At 41.4% G+C, this 22,285-nt stretch overlaps 1 protein-coding gene across 1 annotated transcript; it reads left to right on the top strand.

Annotated features, from left to right (window-relative positions):
- Nucleotides 1-649: 649 nt before the first annotated feature.
- LOC137015320 (uncharacterized) lies at nt 650-10,611 on the top strand. Its single transcript, XM_067380200.1, has 5 exons — nt 650-681; nt 1,118-1,206; nt 3,769-3,855; nt 7,471-7,652; nt 7,754-10,611. Exons 2-5 carry the CDS (start codon nt 1,128-1,130, stop codon nt 8,624-8,626), a joined length of 1,221 nt encoding a protein of 406 aa, XP_067236301.1. The 5' UTR covers nt 650-681; nt 1,118-1,127; the 3' UTR covers nt 8,627-10,611.
- The last annotated feature ends 11,674 nt before the right edge of the window (nt 10,612-22,285 follow it).

Genomic DNA, 22,285 nt, shown 5'->3' with positions numbered 1-22,285 from the left:
AGGCTCGATTTGACGAGCAAAGTATAACAGTAATAACAATTGTTTGGCGTGATCCGAGCTAAGCTATCATTAGATTTAATCATCATTGGCAGCGCAATTTATTGTAGGCGATTTATTTCCCCTCAGTTGGTCAGAACAAAAGTGGCAGACATGTTACTTACTTGTTCAGATGATATTTTCCAGTGAAAATTCTTATATTGGTCATACTTTCAAGACGTAGAATCTGTGATTCTGAAGTTCAGTATCCATACCGGTGCGGTGACTGACAGCAAACATTAGATTAATCCGCGCTGACAAGCTGTGCCGAGGCACAACGCACGTACAGATAACTGTTACGCATATGACTGCAATTGCAGGTTTCAAACGAGATGGCGACAAAGCGGAAAAATCGCTGACTGCAGCTTTAATGAGTTCAAATGAATTGAGAAACCTAACATTTGCACTGATAAGAATTCACACTTTCACACTGCATGACTATTTAAATTATCGAAGGTGGAAAAAAGAATATAATCAGCACCTTATATAATTTAAAGCTAAAATGAATTTCAACTAAACTCTTTTCAAGCTTGTCTGCCCACTACGGCCAACTACATTTCCCATGATGCGTAGCATGTCGCTTCCGTGACGTCATTGTCCACGTGAGCTTCATTCAGCTGAGCGCTGCAAAGATGAATGGCTGGGGTTTGTTTAAAACAATCTTATGTTTAATATAATTTCTGGTTACAAACGTTATAAACGTCTTGTATGTCTTTCTGATGTTTGTTACTGTGTGCTGTTTTGAGTCGCGTGCATGCACTGATATAGCACATCCATCCGGATGGAGCTGTACACACACATCTGATGAGGCATAAACGCTCATTTAACGCAGTGATGGTTTTACCCGAGCCATTCACTGTGCGTTTATATAATAATGACTGTGTTCGGCAGCATGAAAGCAGTATTTGATCGTGAAATCACGCCATATATTTGTGTAACAGACTGTCCTGGAATGCTTGAGTGCGGGGGTGTCTGTCTGTCCCCTTCACTGCAGTCGCACATCTGACCAGCATATGCATGCCTCACACTGCAAATATCACTTATAATGAGAAATAAACGTGATTGCTCATGTTGTTTACAGGGGGTGGAAGATGGAAACGCTGGAAAAATGGAGCAGAGACATCATGGCACCTAATCAGCTGGATAAGAAAAAGCATTCCAAACAAAATGGTGAGATTTGCTTCAAACCTGTCTTTCCAAAAAATCTTTACTTTTAATAAATACCATATATTTACATAGAAGCAGTTGCTAGTAATTCAGTGTGTGTCTAATATATATATATATATATATATATATATATATATATATATATATATATATATATATATATATATATATATATGTATATTGTAAATATACCAACCTTTTTGTTTTTGGACTTATAATGATCACCATATTACTTCTGGGAACTTTCTTTTTACAGTTTTCACTTAGAAGTGACCAGTTTTCACTTAGAATGTTTTGCTTAAAAAAAAAAAACAATTTTAACAGTATGTTACTGTATTCTGTCACCTTCATGTATTATTTTGATTTTTTTTTTTCCCAGTGTAAATTATTGATAATTACTTTTACTTCCATAAGCTCAACTCAACTAAATTTTTATTTATAAAGCACTTTCAGAACCATTAAAATGGACCAAAATGTTTACAGTGAAAAGATACTGATGATGTGATATCGAAAACTTTTTGTCTGTGCACATATTTGGTATGCACTGAGCACTTTTGTTTTTATGGTCAGCTCAAAGTTTTGTTCGGTTGTTGACATTGCTTTCAACTTTCAAAAACATGTCCTGTTAAATCTATTATAATTTTTACTGCATATGGTAAGGTACCTTAAAGGGTTAGTTCACCCAAAAATTAAAATAATGTCATTTATTACTCACCCTCATGTCGTTCCACAACCGTAAGACCTTCGTTCATCTTTGGAACACAAATTAAGATATTTTTGTTGAAATCCGATGGCTCAGTGAGGCCTCCAGAGCCAGCAATGACATTCCTCTCTCAAGATCCATTAATGTACTAAAAACATATTTAAATCAGTTCATGTGAGTACAGTGGTTCAATATTAATATTATAAAGCGACATGCATTTTTTTGAGCACCAAAAAACAAAAAACAAAATAACAACTTACATAGTCATGGCCAATTTCAAAACACTGCTTCATGAAGCTTCGGAACGTTTTGAATCTGGTTTGACACGCAATCCGAATCATGATTCAACACAAAAGATTCATAACGCTCCGAAGCTTCATGAAGCAGTGTTTTGAAATCGGCCATCACTATATAAGTTATTTAGTTTTTTTCGAGCACCAAAAATATTCTCGTAAAATGTAATCAAATGTGGTGCATCACACATATACTTCTGGGAACTTCTTTTTACAGATTTCACTTATAAGTGACCCAAATGTTTTGCTTAAAAAAACAACAACAACAACACAATTTTAACAGTATTTTACTGTATACTGTCACCTTCATGTATTATCTTGATTTATATGTTGATTTTTATGTTTTTATGGTCAGCTTAATGTTTTGTTCGGTCGTTGACATTGCTTTCAACTTTCAAAAACATGTCCTTTTTTAACAATCTATTATAATTTTTACTGCATATGGTAAGGTACCTTAAAATGAACAGGTTTTACTGTAGCATCTTACATACATTAATTTTCTATTAAAAATATTTTTACTGTGTAAGTATGTATCTTTATCTTTCAACAATCTAAGATGTTATGATAAGGGTTTCTCATGGGCATTAAAAAACTGAAATAACGGGTAATGGAATAGGCCTGGCCTTTATTTTGTAATTAATAACTTTATGATTAATGCTTACATTTTCATAACTTTTGTATTTCATTGACTAGTACTGTCTACAAAATTCAGTGAAGATACACTGTAAAAAGTAATACGCTATATCTACTCCATAAAATTTTGGCAACAGATTACAAGCAATTTTATTAAATAAATTCAACAAATAGAATTGAGTTAAAACTAGTAAAATTTAAGGTAAACTTTATACAAAAATATCTGAATAACAGACATCAAAGATGAATTAAGAACTCTTTATTTTTTTTATTACCAAAACTGAAGACACCTGATGATAATAACTGAAGAAAAGAGGAATGCAATAATTAACAGAGGTTTAGATGTTGGTGTTGATTTTATTGAAAATGTTTTGTCATCATTATGGTGATCAGTGTTTCATTTAGTTAGGTAGTTTGATTCTTTGTTTTTTTTATGTCACTTTGTGGGTTTTGTAATGCTGTTTGCTAATTTTACACATTTTAAATGGTTGGCTTTTAAGCAATTCATTTGATTAATTCTAACTCAGTTCTTATATGTTGAATTTAACTAATAACATTGCTCGTAATCTGTTGCCACAATTTTAGTAGATAGATAGAGCGTATTACTTTTACTTGTACTTCATATTTCCTAATATTTTACATTTTAAGCTTCTGTTTCCAAACATCAAACTTTGCACCCCTTAAAGTTAAGTTTTTGTGATTCGACTTACACCACAACCATGAACCGTGATTTATTTTCTAGAGACCAACTGATTGGATGAAAGTTTTTATATACACCCCTAAGGGCAGACATGGACTAAAACCACCAAACTCCAATTTAGATTTCATAGAATCTTTGTTTTTCTTCACCTTTCTGGTGATTTGTTTCTGGTTCAGACAACCTTAGTATTTCACTGTCATTTATTCTGCTTTGTACTTTTGTTCTATTTTATCCAGGCATGATTGCAAAAAATCTACTTAACTCTCTCAAGATTCGCAATCGTCTGCAGCTCCAGCCCATTTCTCGTTCAGCATGTGCCACTGGTAAGTACTACAGTATGTTTGGATTATTTAGGACATCACATGTTGTTTTCTGTATTCTGTACATTCACATACTGTATGTCACTGTCTATCAAATATTAATTTCTGTTAAATATCCTATTAGCATGTTCTCCATGGGTGTTCAGTCCATTTGTCAATAAAATCTTAACAAACCTAATTTAGTAAAATAAGTAAAACTTTATTTCAATTAAAAGAAAGCTTAAGAAATAACAAGGAATTTCATATTGAAAATCTGGGTGTATGCTTTGTCTGTGTATGGAATGGTTTAATTTTTTAAATTGGCAATGCTTCATGAGTCTGAATGTTTCGGCACTGTTGACATTGGTTGTTTTTTACCAGCTAATGTGCAGATAGCTAAAATTTAGTTGCAGCTGAACGAATACTCAGGCAGATTTTGTCACACTAGCTTTTTAGCATTGTGTCGTGTAAACAAACATACACAGTCAATTGGTGAAACAATGAAACGATGGAATGGCTGTCTGAAGTGAGATATGTGGGAGTATTAATGCCTGAGTTGTGTTGTCCTGGATCAAACTCTCAGCTCCATTAATGAATGTCCACATTGAATCACACACTCACTGACAGACAGGTGCCTTGTAAGGCTTAAAGGATTAGTCCACTTTTAAAAAAAAAAATTCCTGATAATTTACTCACCACCATGTCATCCAAGATGTTCATGTCTTTCTTTCTTCAGTCGAAAAGAAATTAAGGTTTTTGATGAAAACCTTCCAGGATTATTCCCCTTATAGTAGGGTTGTTCCGATTCCGATACTGGTATCGGAAATACCACCGATACCAGAAAAAATTCTAGCATCGGTATCGGCGAGTAATTGAACTCATGTACCGATCCGATACCATTTTCTTAAACAATATCTAGTTGTGCCTGCTATCTTTGCTTAACGCAGCAAATAGGAAATCAATTCTTCTTCACGGCTCAGAATGCAAACACAGGAAGTTGTGCTATGTTGCCATAAGCAACCACTGTTTAGAGCAGCGAAGAAGTGAAAAATGGTTATTTATTAGAAATAAAACTAAATAAGATTTTTTGAATTAATTGAAAGTGAATCTGAAGCCTTCCTTTCTCATTCGGCACTGTTTCCATTTTCGAGACGAATGCTAAACTATTAGACTATTTATTATGTAAGCTTTGTACTTCACTCGCATTATCGACAACATCCTTCACATAACAGCACAGTCAGGTGGTGGTCACAGGACGGCAGATTGAATTACAGAATTGAATTGAGAGGTGTAAAGTTTTATGTTTGGTTGATTGTATTTTATTTTATTATTATATCAAGTAAGCATTGCAAGAATTTGTGTGTGCGTGCATGAGGCGCCGGCGCGACCACTGGAACATTTTTTTCCTAAACTGTACTCCGTAATTTATGGTTTATGGTCGTAATTTAAAAGCCAGACATAATTCATACATTTACAAAAGACATTTAAGTAATGAAACAAGCAGAATGTCTGTTTCCTTTCCTAGATCATTGGAGTGCGCTACAATTAACCACTTTCAAATTTGTTAATATGTAGACCCAATTATATGGTGAAATATTTCACGTAGCCTATAGTCCTAAATATTCCCTTTTATTGTATATGTGTTATGTAAGCCTATTGTTTTATTCTGTTTTCTCCATTCACTGAACCGTTGCATGTGCGTGATGTGGCTGTGTGAACTCATGTTCTACATATCTTGTAATTTTCGCTGGTTTCAAAACGCACAACAAGCTGCAGATTAGCCTACTTGACATTGATTTTCACTTAAATTTAGGCCTTAATGGTGACATATATCATCGGAAAAACTAATGCCAGGGCATTGCCATTGTAACTTACCTAACCTATGATGACATGACAGCTGAGCCTGAGCACGTCAGCGTAAATTCGTGATTGGTTGACTGCCAAATCAAAATATTAAATAGAACAAAAAAATAACGTTATTAACCGGTTAATGGCCATTTGAAATGAGCGTTTCTGTTCAAAACGATTAAATCTGATTCATTTTCCATTTCTGGTTACATTCCGGTCAAAATATTGTTTGTTTCCGGTTTTCGTTTTCGTTCCTTGAACCAGTTCAGAGCCCTGTACCCAGGTATCGGATCAGTACTCAGTATCGGCCGATACCCTGAGCTCAGGTATCGGAATCGGTATCAGTAATGGAAAAGGGGTATCAGAACATCTTTACCTTATAGTGGACTTCAATGGCCTCCAGACGGTTGAAGGTTAAAATTACATTAATTAAAAATAAGGGTCTTATCTAGCGAAACGATCAGTCTTTTACGATATGGACTCGACAGTAATGCAACAACATGTAAGTAACTGTGTTAATTTGAATGCCTGATCTGATATAATGATTCATGTACAGTCAGATTTTCTTTGTCTATCTGTCAAACTAATGGTCAACTTCAGACTAAATGGTCAACTTCGAGTTGTTTCTCTTAGTAGGATGAACATAATCTGTTATTTAAATAATTAAAATATATATAGAAAGCGTTCAAAGAACGTTTCCTTTGCAATTGCTGGAGCTGTCAATCAAACCAAGTGCCAAAACTCACGTTTTATTCAGCGAATCTCTAAGTTACAATAGTGTTTGCACTGTTAGTTAGAATGAAAGCATTCGTTAGTTTGCAGAAATTGAGTTGCAATGACAAGATCACTGCTTTCATGTGCTCAACAACATGTCTGTGATCGGCTACAATGTTCATCACTGCAACCTTTCATGCCACTATCTAAATATACTGCCATAGATCTAAATGTAATGCAGCACTTTTCATGCTTAGTTTACCTTGAGAGCTGTAATAGTAAAAACATTCTAAAAGTTTTGTCGAGAGCTATTTAAAATGGAAAGATGTTAGCCAGTCACAGCAGACACGCCCCTTAAAACAGAGTGTTTAAATAAGGGTTAAAATCAGGGTAGGAAAAATGCCTTTTATTTCTAAATCATGAGAATTTTTGCTGTAAAACGCATACCCCAGGTAAAAGTAAAAGTGCACCCCAAGAAACATTTATAAAACAATAAAATAACGCAGTTCATGACCCCTTTAAATTGGAATTCATTTTGAATTCAATTGGAATATGAATTCATAATATTTACCCATCACACCATCTGGTAGTATCTAGATCAGCAGCATTGTTGAAGGAGTTTTCTCCTTTCTTTGCATACTGAATTGATTGGTCTTTTCTTTCTTGAATCTATTTGACCATCTATATCGGGGTGGCTAACATCGGACCTGGAGAGTTCAGCTCCAACTCTAATCAAACACCTGAACAAGCTAATCAAGGCCTGAAGGGTTGCTAGAAAGCTATAGGCAGGTGAGTTTTTTTTATCAGGATTGGAGCTAAACTGTGCAGGACTGAGGTTCTTCAGAACCAGAGTTCGCCACCCTTGATCTATATTTATCTAAAACCGTCTTGTTTACTCAGAACCAGATTTGTAGATGCATATTTTAATGCACCCATAAGGACCCTTTCACACTGAACATGAAAATGTGCAAGGTTATTTCAGCCAGTGAACATACACATTAATTCTTGTTAAAGAAAGTCTAGTTAAAAAAAATCTCAGTTCCTGTTCATTGATCTCAATCGCTCTGTGTATCGAAGGCTCCTGTCCAGATCTGATGAATAGGAACGAGCAGCCTGACTCCCGGCCGCTAGCCATGGCCCTGACACCCCAACTACCCCCCAGGACTCACCGGCCCCTGTGTCTCTCAGTGTCCTCCGACAGCAATGGACGCTTTAAAGCTCTGGAAACCCAGGAATGGAAGAACAACCTCAAAGCTCAGGTAGGTGGAAGTACTTTCAAGTCTGCTGCTTGTAACTCATTTCAAAAAAGAATGTCCAGTTTGAAACCCTTTCTTAATGATGTGACTTTTTTTTTTGTCAGATGGAGCAGGCCCATAGTGCCGGAGCAGCCAGCAGCACAGGTTCTCTGGAAAGAGCGTCTCTCTTTTGCGCTTCTGGCTCCACCACCACCTCCAGCTCCGGCCTCTCCAGTCCGGTGGAGCACCTCACCAAGAGCAAGTCCTCTAGTCGCTTTTCACTCTTCTCCCCTCCATGGAATAGCAGCTCTGAGTCTGACTCCAACCCACCTTCCCGCTCCGGATCCAAGAAAATGCGCAACTACAGTCGCAGAACAGTTTCCGGCAGTGCCAAGACGGGCCCAGAGACTCCAGAACCCAAGCAGAGCGTCTCTGAACACTTTCAGTACTCAGATCCTGTCATATCCAAGGTTACAGACTACATTTACGTGGGCAACCTGAACGCGGCTTATAGCGGACGTACGTTGTGCCGAAATAACATCGATAGCATCATCGACATGAGCAGCCTGCCTGGGGAGACTTGTTTGAGAGTCATTCCTTGTACTTGTTCAAGGGGTGTCAAGCATAGTTGGTCTCGGCTCAAAGTGGACATGAGCGACCTTCCGGACACCGTCCAAGAAGGCCTCGCCCTCAAGCACCGCTGCTTCGAGGACATCAATGAGTGCATCGATGCCTCCACGGAGAAGAGGAAACGAGTGTTGGTGCATTGTCGTGATGGTTTTTCCCTCGCCCCCACTTGTATTATTCAATACCTCATGGTCAAACAAAATATGAGGCTTATTGCCGCCTACGAGCTGCTCAGAGCCAAACACCCTGTCAACATTCGCGAGTCCCATCAGAACGTTCTGGTAAGTCTCGAAAGAGCTTTGCGACCGGGCGGGAACACGGACCCTGAGTGCTTTAAACAGGCCATATCCCGCAAAGTGGCTTGGACCTGATAGAGAACCTTGGGGAACCTCCATTTTATTTGACCTTTTTGTATTTTGTGCTTTTATTTTGTACATTATTTCCTCTGTTAACAGTGAAAGGCAGCTTTTTTTTGTGTTTTAACTGAGCTGGATGTCATGGTGTGAGTACTAACTGTGAAAATTACTTAAGTTGTTCAGTGGCCATTTTAGAAAAACACAGCTTGAGAATTTGAGTCATTCATTCTGCTTCTGGATAAATGAGAACAAACACGCTTTTTTGCAGCTGCTAAACAATGGGATTTGTTTGGGAATATATCTCTTATTTATTCTTCTTCACATGGGTACATAGCCATGCTGTGCAGGTTTATGCTGAGAAAGAAATTTAGTGGGAGCTCTCAGGAGATGAAACGATGTCACACATGAGTGCAAACGCCAATACTAAGGCTGAAACGTCAAACTGGAGTACTATCAACTAAACATCTCAAACACTTTAACAGATTGAGGACTAAATATGATTAGTCTTTGTATCTGGCAGTACAAAGCACAACCTTTGTTGGCCTCCTTATTCATTTGAAAATTAGTTGATATTTCTCTGCGTTTATCCAGGGTTGAAAGATACACAGTAAGAGTAGTCCTCTATGAGGAGTCATTTCATTTACTAAGCGTCTTTTATTAAATGTGTAATATTCAACATGTTTGATCAAATACTAATTTCAGTGCTTGGAAAAAATGTGAATTTTGCGATTATGTAAAGCATTGAAACTGTCCCACTTTATACCTTTTATGGAATGTTGGTATTTGGAAAATGAACTGAAACGAGTTGTGGAGCAATGCTCAGTTGCAAAGGCTTGATATTGCACTATCCACAGGGAAATGCACAAGTTTGCTTACATGTGGCTTAGTTTGATTTAATGTTGCGCAGTGAATATAGATCAAAATATTTTTATGATAATGTTTATGCTTATATATACTGATTGTTGTTCATGGTTTGTATTGAATTTTTATTTTGCCATTTAGAAAAATGCAACAACCCTGATAGCACATGTATGTCACCAAGACATCTTGGATGCATTTTCATTTAGAGAATCAGATATTTTTTCTTTCTTTTGGAGTGTTTGCAATTTGTTGAGATGATTCCTGATATAAATTACACCCAATTTATGTTGAAAGTGAACATCCCAATGCAACAAACCTTGATATCGCTATGTGTAATCAGTGAAGCTAACTATGCTAGCAGAGCAACATCGGGCACTCATCGTGTCTACAGTTTTGTTGATTATAATGGGAGCAATCTAGTTTTATCACTTTGTAACACAGCTTGCTTATAGTGCACACTGGGAAGTTTTTGCAACATTTATGGTTTAAAGTGTAAGTCAATCTGCTGGGTATTAAATTTTTTTTTTCTTCTGATATCTGTACACAAAAGTGTGTGGTGTGTCTTGGTGACATATGTCTGCTTCTTGGGAAAACGGCTCTCAAATATTTGACATGGCTTATGCTTGTCAGCAGTGATTATTATATTTTGATATTTAGTGCGCGGTTTGGTGATGAAAGACCCTCCTGAGTTTTGGTGCCTTTTGTTTGAACTTGTCCAGTGTGATTATTGTGACATTCACACGCGCACACTGTATGCACTCCATCAGGTATAGACAAATATGTCGTCTTTATGCTTTGAAATGTTCAGGAAATGCTCCATGTTGGTGTAATTTTGTGATGTATGGCAGAGATCAGTTCTATCTGAATAAGCTGTTGTAAAGTTTTCATTGCAGTGCTCACAGTGAATAGTGCCTGTACTTCAATCAGTGTGGTGGTGACGTCAATCAGTGTGATCATTACCTTCTTCTACTGGCCAGCAATTAGCTTCCAACATTAGCAAAGCTGTATTTAGATTCAAATGGAACATTTGCTATTGCTTTCTTCTTATTCATTAGCCTATTTGAATATATATTTTTTGGATGGCTGATCTCACCCTGTATAAAGGTCTAACAACATGAACTCTCAGGTTAACTTTATTGGCCTAGAAAACATTCTCAATGCGTTAGAAACCAGAATAATGTGAGGCAATGTATTTTCTGTATCACGTTTTTGAAGAAAATGCATTTGTACTTGTTGATATTAAAGAGAATCTAATGCACTGACTTTCTTGTCATGTGATTTATTTGTGTAGAATTCTAGTGTGATCAACCCATGTGATCATATTATTTTAAGTATTTACAAATTTTATACAGAGTGTTGCTAATGTTACACAATATAGAAGCTATGGAATTGTAAGCTGAAGACCTAATGGATACTAGTGCTGTAATTTAACAAATAACTGCCCCTAGTTAGCCGAAGCATTTCTGTTGGTTATGTGGCTTATCAGCAATTTGTTAGCAGTTTTTTAAACTCCACTGAAGACCATCAACCTTGGGGGGAGAACAGACTCAACATAACTAATATTTGCCACTCTTCTTGGGTGTTTCTACTTGTATTTTTAAGGGGTTAATTTTATTTGACCTGATTTCAACATTTTACCTAACTTTAATATTTATTTTTAATACTTTGCAAATGTCTTTTATATATTATGAAAATACATCAATATACATGTATTAGAAAACTATTTTACATTATTAAAACTATGATTTGAACAAAGAGTAAAATAATCATAAACAATTTCAATATAATTTCAGTATTGTGTGAAAATTTCAGATAAAAAAATTCCACTTGTATATACATACCAAAATCACATATAGCCTTTCCCACCACATCCCAACGTCATGTATTCCAAACACCACCACACATCCCAACAACCCCTCATATCACCATATATACTGAATACCCCACAACAGGGGTTCTCAACCCTGGCCCTCAAGGTCCACTTTCCTGCAGAGTTTATCTCCAACCTTGATAAAACTCACCTGACCATAACCTTCTAGTAATCCTGCAGACCTTGATTAGCTCAGGTGTGTTTGATTAGGGTTGGAACAAAACTCTGCAGGAAAGTGGACCTGGGCTGCATTCCAGTTTGTTTTTTAAATGCCCTTCCCTAGCTAACTTCCCTTGGTCTCATTGACTTGGATGTACTTCATTGCTTACTTTGCATAAATGCCCACTTCTGGCGGAACCTTTGCAATGGGCTGAACTGGAACGTCCTAAGCCCTTGATTACTTGAAATCCGCAATGGAGCTGATTTATTATTTATTTTTTCCCCTTACAAATTTGTTTAATACAGCGTTCTATATGTATATATGTGTGTTTCAAATGTAAAAAAAAAAAAAAATGTATATATCATAGAATTGTTTGCGGTAGGGTAAATTAAACGCGATATGTGGTGACGTCATAATCGTGTTGCATTGTGGGTTATGGAGCTGCCTGAAGTGTACATATGAAGTAGACTTGCTCCCTCAGTGAAAATCGAGGGAGCTAGGGTCTGTCTATATAAACTTCCCTCGTCCACTTCACAAAGTGGAACGCACTTCAAAATGGCGGCAGGGATTCCCCGAGAGGAAGTGTTTAGGGAAGTTTGCGAGTGCGTGTCTAAAACTGGAGTGGAACGCAGCCCTGCGATATCCCAACAGCACCATATATACCCAGTTATCTCATTTATACAATTCCCCCAGATATATCTAATGTCACCACATAATACCTAATACACCAACATATTTCCAATACCATAATTATATGGTAGGCACCCAGACATACCCAGTATACCCACAATACAAAAAATCCTCTTAATATCCCCATATATACCCAATACCTCCACATTTACCAGAGAAAGGCCTCCTAGTTCAGTCAAGACTTGAACCGAGAACCTTCTTGCTGTGAGGTAATAGTGCTACCCACAAGCTGAAATCTGCAGGACGGTAGCCCAGCAGGAGCAGGATTGGACACCCCTGACATATACCAAATAGCACTTTATATACTCAGTATCCCTTTATATACCACATAGACACCACAAATGTACATACTCATTAACAAGTGTTGCTGTTGCTGAGAAAATGTCTCCAATTACTGATGTAAACTAGGTTCCCTGAAATGAGGGAACAAGACATTGCGTCATCAATGACGCTATGGGAAAACACCTTTCTCCTAGAATACTGAAGCCTGATTGGCATAATGAAATTGCATTGCAATGTCCAATGGCATTCAAGCACACAAATTAGAGGCGGGAATGTGCCATATATAATGATCCTGGCCGTCATTTTCTCAGAATCTTTCGACTGAACAAGCAATTGACAAAAAACTCTGAGCATAACTGACATGGTATGATCGCAATGTTCCCTTTCATTTGGCCTCTCAACTTTGCGTCATCGATTTGGAAGATAACTGTTGCAGCAGTTGTAGTAACACATTTTATAACAGTGTCTGTCCAGTGCTAACACACAGCAGGGAAGACTACCAGACGCAGTTGAACACAAGTGTTTCAGGGGTTCAGAGGAAATGTGATGATGGTAAGTGACTTACTGACTTACTTAAGTGATTTAAGTGACAGTAAAGTGTACAAGTAGTACAAGAGTTAGTACAAGACTTACAAGCGGTAAGTCAAGGCACTTTAGCACAATTCATTTGAGAAGAATAACAATGTTCAAGCCACAGTGACAGCGAAAAGGAGGGAAAAAGAGGAAGCTGTGAATCCTGGATCCCTAACACAACAGATCAGTGATGTTAGCCCAGTTAATATAGCTCAAACAAAGTCAAATGTACTGTATAAGCAGAGCATCCAGCACAATACAGAACACAAATAACACATGCTAGATCAGGTATTATGGCCTAATTGAAGTAGGTTAATTAAGACAGCACTATTGTATGACATAAGTACACAAAGTACAATATGAATGCATATATATACATACACTATATTGCCAAAGGTATTGGGACACCCCTGTAAATTATTTTCCAATCACTTCCATGGCCAAATGTGTATAAAATCAAGCACCTAGGCATGCAGACTGCTTCTGCAAACATTTGTGAAAGAATGGGTTGCTCTCAGGAGCTCAGTGAATTCAAGCGTGGTACCGTGATAGGTTGCCACCTGTGGTACCTCACTACTAAATATTCCACGGTCAACTGTTAGTGGTATCATAACAAAGTGGAAGCAATTGGGAACAACAGCAACTCAGCCACGAAGTGATAGGCCACGTAAAATCACAGAGCGGGGTCAGTGCACAGAAGTCCCCAACAGAGTCAATAGCTACAGACCTCCAAACTTTGTGTGGCCTTCAGATTAGCTCAAGAACAGTGCATAGCTTCATGTAATGGGTTTCCTTGGCCGAGCAGCTGCATCCAAGACTTACATTACCAAGTGCAATGCAAAGCATCGGATGCAGTGGTGTAAAGCACGCAAAGCACTGGCAATCCGATGGACAAGTCTGGGTTTGGTGTTTGCCAGGAGAACCGTACTTGCCTGAATGCATTGTGCCAAGTGTAAAGTTTGGTGGAGGGGGAATTATGGTTTCAAGTTGTTTTTCAGGGGTTTAGCAATATAGTGTATATATGTATAAATAGTTCCAGATAGTATTGCTCACTCAGGGGCCCACGACCACTGTAATTGTCTTAGAACAGGTGGTGATATGAGAAGTCAGTGAGGAAACATTCAAATTGTGAAATTTGGTGAAAGTGCTCGGGGAAGCCCATCAATGGACATCAATGGATGTCTTCAATGGACATCCCACTGATGTCCCATGAAGAAGCCATACCTTTTGTAGAGTGGACTTGAACACCTATAGGGCATGTTACATTCTGTGAACTATAAGCCAGAGCTATCGCATACACAATCCAATGGGATAGCCTTTGTTTTCAGACTGGTAGACCTTTAGTATGGCCTCAAAAAAGAAGAAGAGCTGGTCAGAGAGGCTGAACTGTCTAGTGGCTCAACACACAGAGCATGAACAGGGCAAAGCAGCTGTGAAGGCATAGAGTTCCCTGCAGTTTGGAGTCACATGAAAAATCCATGCATGAGTCATTGACTGACAGAGCATGAATGTTGTCTTTAACTGATATGAGTGCCAATAAAAGCATCATTTTAAAAGAAAGCACTTTTTGCTAAGCCGACTGGAGCGGCTCAAATAGCGAACACGTCAATGCCTACAACACCAAGGTCAAATCCCAAGTGGGGATTGTAGAAGAGCAAGGGGAGTTCAACCGTCTTGTGCCACATAGAAACTTGACCACCACTGGTCATATTCACAAAACATCAAAACAAAAGCTCTTCACTTATGGGCACAGAGGTGCCTAGTGGAAGAAGTTAATGCTTCAGAGGATAATATATGCTGTTTTATTAACAAAGATTGGGAGGAACATGATTAAATGATCTATCCGATCATCACAAGAGGAGGCCTATACTGTATATATACATAGCTGACTAACATGTTCCTCGACAGTTTTCTGCATCCCTCCACTACCCCGACTCCTCACTATTGGCTGGTTCCTATCCCAGCTATTGATACAGGGGGAGTACTCTGGTTCAGGCCAAATTCTTTCACAAATCTGAGTTGGGATGCCCGATTGAGCCCTTTACTTGAGAGAGGAGGTTCTTTCTCAGCGGAATGGGATGGGCCAGGAAGTCAACACTTCCAGCAGGTCTGGAAACCATGCGTGGGCCACTTCAGAGCAACCAGCAGCACTGACCAACACAACCAGACAGCACTCTTCCTGATTTTGCACAGCACCTGATGCAACATTTTCACTGGCGGGAATGCATATTGTCATGCTTTCGGCCAGTAGTGAGCTAGCGCATCCACTCCCAATGCGGATGGTTCCACTGGAGAGAAAAACAGCGGGCAGTAAGAGTTCTATGCTGTTGCGACGAGGTCCACCTCTGCTTGTGCAAATATGTTTCATATCATATTCACTGTTTGAGGATGTAGTTTCTATTCCTCTGGTACTACTCCATTTCCACATCATGTCTGCCCCGCAGTTCAAATGGCAGGAGACATGGGCAGCTCAATTAGACAGGAGATGTTTATCTGCTCACAACAAAAGTGTCTAAGAAGGGAGGCGAGAATTGATGCTGCCTTGGCAATTTATGTACACTGCCATGTTATCTGATAGAACAAGGACATTCTGGTGTCAAACTTGAGTGTAAAAACACTCGAGGGCTAAATTATCTGCTCTTAGCTCCAGTCAGTTTATATGCCATGTTCTCTCTGGGTCCGTACAAATACCAGAAGTCGACTGCTATTGCAAAGAGCTACCCAGCCCGTACTCGATGTCTGTCATGACAATTTTGTGCACCTGCCCCATTGACACACCCCACTCATACAGAGCTATGCTTGTCTAGGGGGCTATTGCCTCTAGGCATTCATGGGTCACTATGATGTGCATTGAGCCCAAGTGCCAGGCATGAGAGGGGATGTGGGCTTTCATCCAACACTGAAGTGGCTGCATATGGAGCAGGCCCAGGTGACAATGCCGAGGCAGCTGCCATCAACCCAACTCTTTAAATGAAGGGCTTTTCCTTCTATGAACATCTCAAGGGAGTTTAACAGCCCGTGAGAGCTCCAGGATGAGGTGGGCTTGTATAGCAAGGGAGTCGAAATTCATGCCCAGAAAGGGGATGCTTTGAGTGGGTTGGAGTCTGCACTTTTGGAAATTGATGAGCATGCGTTTTCTCCAGCGTATACCACTGGAGGTGAGGAAGGGTCTGAGAAGTGGGAGGCATGCGGGCACTGGGCTGTGAGCTCACCATTAAACTCATCATGGGGATGCCACTGCTTCTTCCTCAGTAGCTTGGAGGGAGCGTCTGAGGGGGGTTGCTGCAGGTTGGAGGAGAGTTGCTCATTGCGCGTGGGGGCTATTGAACCTGGAGAGTACCGACGCTCATGGACTTGCAGTCAGGTCAATTAAATCCCTTGATATGGTGGCTTCTGCGTAGGTGCAGGCCAGGCAAAAAATGCACATCTCATGTCTATATGGAAGTTCAATAGGTCAGACAGAACAAGGCTTCAAGGACATCCTGTCACAGACACGTCATGTTCCACCTCACTCCCTTACCCACGCACTTAATCACCAGCCTACTAATCACCGCCACCTGAAGTTCATCAACACCATCATCACCGCCTGCATATAAACCCCACACTCACACACACTCACTGTCCGGTCTCGTTTGCACTACAACTATATGTATACTTACCTCAAGGACTCCAGACATTATACTTACCTGCTCCATTCATCTCCATCGTCTCCTTCGTCTCCTGTACTCCTCGTGTTCCTACCTGCCTGTGTGTGTGAGTGTCTCCGCCATCAGTCTCCAGCGCCAGTCTCCCTCTGCATCTGAAATACAACGAAAGGACAGTATTACCTTCTCATTCACATCCAAGAACTGCTTAAACATCACTCCCTTACCTGTTGCTCTGCTGTTGACATCAATAAACAAACCATTGCTGCTTTATATCTGCCTCCGGCCAACAGGAGCTCGTGGAAACACTGCGCCGAGCACTCACCCCACAACCATCTTCACCATCATTCACCAATGCTGCAGCCTCCACACCCACCATCACCGCTCCTTCTCCAGCGTTCACCGCCAGTCCCATGGCCAAACCGGCGCCCTACTCTGGATTGGCGGAGGAATGCAGCGGATTTCTCCTACAATGTGAACTGGTCCTGGAGATGCAACCGCACCTCTACCCCACCGACACGGCTAAAATCGCGTTCATAATCTCCCAACTGCAAGGTAAGGCCCTTCAATGGGTGGATGTACTGTGGACTCAGAAAGGCTCTGTGGTAAAGTCATATTCGGCGTTCATCTCTCACTTCCGTGAGGTCTTAGGGAAACCTCTGGCTGATTCTTCGACTGGTGAGAAGCTTTACAATTTAAAACAAGGAAATAACTCTGTTAACGAATATGCCTTGCAGTTCAGAACTTGTTCATGGAATGAACAAGCCCTCATCACCACCTTTCGTCAAGGATTGGAGCCTAATGTGCGGTTGCAACTCGCTGCATACGAGGACTCCATAGGACTCGAACGCTTCATCCAACTCGCCATGCGCGTGGGTTCTCGTATGCAGTCGTGTCTCCTCGAGCATCAGGGCCAGCCACTCTCCAACATCCTCCTTTGTCGGTCCGAACCCGTCAGCTCTCCAGAACCAGCAAGTGAACCTATGCAAGTGGATCATTCACGTCTCACAATTTATGTTTATATTGTGGATCTCCGGGGCATGTAATCTCCACATGCCCAACTCATCCTCCTCGACCCGTGGTGAGTGCAATCATTCCCTCCATTCAACAAATGAAACCACTCACTACTATTGTAAACCTTACTGCTGCTAATGCCTCTGTTCCAGTGGTGGCGCTCCTCGATTCAGGGTCAGCAGGAAATTTCATCTCCGGCGCCCTCTGTCGACACCTCAAGCTCAAGACCTCCCCGTCTCCGATTAACTACCAGGTCCACTCCATCACGGGCAAACCCCTGAGCCGTAAGACTATCCGTCGCTGTGTGGGACCTCTTGCGGCCCTGCATCGATTACCGTGCCCTCAACAAAATTACCATCAAGTTCCGCTATCCACTTCCCCTCGTCCCAGCGGCCCTGGAACATCTCCGCGGTGCCACTGTGTTCACCAAGTTGGACCTCCGCAGCGCGTATAACCTCATCCGGATACGTGAGGGGGACGAGTGGAACACCGCCTTCGTCACGCCCACCGGCCACTATGAATACCTTGTCATGCCGTATGGCCTGGTCAACGCCCCCTCCGTATTCCAGGATTTCATCCACGAGGTGCTCTGGGAGTTTCTCCACAAGTTCGTGCTGGTGTATATAGACGACATCCTCATTTACTCCCGGAGCTTGGCCGAACATCGCCACCACGTTGCGGAGGTCCTCCAACGCTTACGGCAATACCACCTGTTCCTCAAAGCAGAGAAGTGCTCCTTCCACCAGCCCTCCGTCCAATTCCTGGGGTACATGATTGATCACAGTGGCATCCGGATGGACGAGGGGAAGGTCTCCGCTATCCAGACCTGGCCCACTCCTACAACCATAAAAGAACTCCAACGCTTCCTCGGATTCTCCAATTTCTACTGTCGCTTCATCAAGAATTACAGCACCATCGTCAGCCCACTCACCAACCTGATACGTCATCAGCCCAAGTCTCTGTCCTGGTCCCAATTAGCCACCAACGCGTTTGAGACCCTCAAGAGAGCCTTCACCACCGCTCCCTTCCTCGTCCACCCTAACCCGGACTTACCTTTCGTCGTGGAGGTGGACGCCTCCACCACCGGAGTGGGAGCTGTCCTCTCACAGCAGCAGGAGACGGCAAGTAGACTCCATCCATGTGCCTTCTTCTCCCGCAATCTCAACCCGGCGGAAGTCAACTACGACATCGGTGACCGTGAGCTCCTGGCCGTCAAGCTTGCCCTGGAAGAATGGAGGCATTGGTTGGAGGGGGCTAACCATCCCTTCCAAGTTCCTACTGATCACAAAAACCTTGAGTATTTGAAGGCTGCTAAAAGACTCAACCCTCGCCTAGCTCGCTGGGCCATGTTCTTTTCACGATTTAACTTCTCTATATCCTATCGCCCAGGTTCCAAAAATACAAAAGCTGATGCTCTGTCACGTCATGGCCAACAACGTCAAAAGGTACGTGCAGGGCTGCAGGGAGTGTGCCATCTCCAAGAGCCCACGTCATCTTCCCACCGGCAAGCTCAATCCTTTGCCCGTTCCTGAGAGACCCTGGTCACACCTGGGAGTGGACTTCGTCACCGATCTCCCCGTGTCTGATGGTCACACTTGCATCCTGGTAGTTGTAGACTGCTTCTCTAAATCCTGCCGTTTGAGCCTCCTGGAGGGTCTACCTACCGCCATGACCACTGCAGAACTGATGTTCAACCATGTCTTTCGTCATTATGGAATCCCCGAACACATAGTCTCTGACAGAGGGCCCCAATTTATCTCCCATGTCTGGAAGGCGTTCTTCTCCCTCCTGGGTGTGACCGTCAGCCTGTCGTCCGGATACCATCCTCAGTCGAACGGGCAGACGGAACGGAAGATCCAGGAGATAGGCCGCTTCCTGCGTACCTTCTGTCACGGCCACCAGAACTCCTGGAACCAGTACCTGGGTTGGGCCGAGTACGCACAAAACTCCCTCTGACAAGCCACAACTGGACTAACACCGTTTCAGTGCGTACTCGGTTACCAACCCCCACTGTTCCCCTGGGATGGGGAACCCTCCAATGTTCCGGCAGTCGACTACTGGTTCCGGGAGAGCGAGAGGGTTTGGGACTCGGCTCACCACCAACTGCAGAGAGCCCTGCGCAGACGCAAGATGGCAGCCGACCTTCGACCAACCGGGGCAGAAGGTCTGGCTGTCCATCAGAGACATCAGGATGCGTCTGCCCTCTAAGAAGCTGAGTCCCAGCTTCATTGGCCCGTTCACCATCATTCGACAGATCAACCCAGTCACGTACCGCCTCCAACTCCCTGCACAGTATAAAAGAATTCATCCCACGTTCCATGTCTCACTATTAAAGCCTCACCACCCTTCTGTTCTTCCTTCCACAGAACCTGACGTGGCAGCCATCGAGCCCCCCCTTCCACTCATCCTGGATGATGGTACTGCCTACGTGGTTCGTGAGATTCTGGATTCCCGGCGTCGTGGTGGTCTATTGGAATACCTGGTCGATTAGGAAGGCTATGGCCCCGAGGAACGCTCATGGGTCCCCAAGAATGATATCCTTGATCCTAATTTGTTACAGACTTTCCACACCAACCACCCGGACAGACCTGCCCTAGAGGTCGACCACCACGACGTCGGGGTCCTCGGCCCTCAGGAGCGGGCCGTGGGAGGGGGGGTACTGTCACAGACACGTCAGGTTCCACCTCACTCCCTTACCCATGCACTCAATCACCAGCCTACTAATCACCGCCACCTGAAGTTCATCAACACCATCATCACCGCCTGCATATAAACCCCACACTCACACACACTCACTGTCCGGTCTCGTTTGCACTACAACTATATGTATGCTTACCTCAAGGACTTCAGACGTTATACTTACCTGCTCCATTCATCTCCTTCATCTCCTTCGTCTCCTGTACTCCTCGTGTTCCTACCTGCCTGTGTGTGTGTGTGAGTGCCTCCGCCATCAGTCTCCAGCGCCAGTCTCCCTCTGCATCTGAAATACAACGAAAGGACAGTATTACCTTCTCATTCACATCCAAGAACTGCTTAAACATCACTCCCTTACCTGTTGCTCTGCTGTTGACATGAATAAACAAACCATTGCTGCTTTTATATCTGCCTCCGGTGTCTCTATCGTAACACATCCCTCAACTGGATGGAGCTGAATACATTCTTTGAATGTTGCAATCCTATCTGACTTATGATAGCAACCTGAGTCGTAACAAAGCACTGTTCGCCAGAGGAGAACTGGCCCCCCGACTAAGCCTGGTTTCTCCCAAGGTTTTTTTTTTCCATTTTAACACCTATTTGCCACTTGTTTGCCACCTGTTTGCCACCTGATGTCACCTGTTGGAGTTTGGGTTCCTTGCCGCTGTCACCTTTGGCTTGCTTAGTTGGGGACACTTGACATTTGAGTTGACATTTGATATTCAACAGTGCTTTGATCTGCCTGCATTGACACTATTCTTTAAGAGCTGCTGTGCAGCCAAAATAATGTACCAGTTATCAATATAAAGCTGCTTTGACAGAATCTACATTGAAAAAAGTGCTATATAAATAAAGGTGACTTGACTTGACTTGACTTGACCTGCTTGTTCGCCATAACGCATTAGGGGATCTCATAAACTTAAATCTACTTTTAGTTACAGGCACATTCCCACCCCTAATTAATACACTCCAATGACATTGGACATAACGATTCAATGTTGTTATGCCAATCAGACTTCAGGATACTAGGAGAAAGGTGTTTCCCCATAGTGTCAGATGATTGATTCAGCAGGGGCAAGTTCTGAAATATTTGGTGTCTGAGATATTCGGTGGCACTGGGTGGAGCGTATACGAATATTCATGGATTTCATGTTTCATGTTAAAGGCATTTCTATGGGTCACAGAACTCTTTTCAAAAAGATATTTAGGTGTCAGCGTCGGAAGAAGCTTACAATATAATTGTTCAAACATTTTGTCATGTTTTATGATTCATATGATTTACAGACATTTATTTGCCAGAGGTATCGCTGATAGGTTCAAGGTAAATGAAGCAAAATTATTTTTATTACATACTTGTTTTACCTTAAGAGTCTTTAAAATGTGTCATTTCATAACTTTGCCATAATGAACAGAAGAAAAACACTTTCTGAGTGATATAATGAAAGTGAAGAATCACTGGAGCTTTCAAAATGGCAAAAACAAAAAAACAAAAAAAAGATTAAAAAAGCATCAAAAAGGAGTCATTACAACTTGTGCACTATATTCCAAGTTTTCTGAAGCAATATGACAGGTTTATGTAAGAAACAGACTGATATACTGAGCTCTCCTTGTCATGTTCAACAAGATAATGTGATTTGTGAACAAACTGTTCTTTTTATTTTAATATTTTCAATGAATCAATTGATCCAATGCACAAAAACAGCCAGAATGACTCGCTAATAAATGGAATCTCACTTAATGGTCCAATTGCAGTGTTTGATAGCTCACTGGAGGTGAAGACTGTCAGTGAATAACAACTTAAATTTTGTTTGTCATATAATTTGCTATAGTATAGCTTGAGTGGACTTGGAATATAATGTGACTAAATTTATGATATTTTATTGTGC

This window comes from Chanodichthys erythropterus, chromosome 24 (assembly GCF_024489055.1).
Source record: "Chanodichthys erythropterus isolate Z2021 chromosome 24, ASM2448905v1, whole genome shotgun sequence".
Lineage (NCBI taxonomy): Eukaryota > Metazoa > Chordata > Actinopteri > Cypriniformes > Xenocyprididae > Chanodichthys > Chanodichthys erythropterus.
This window is presented reverse-complemented; position numbering and strand designations above follow the sequence as displayed.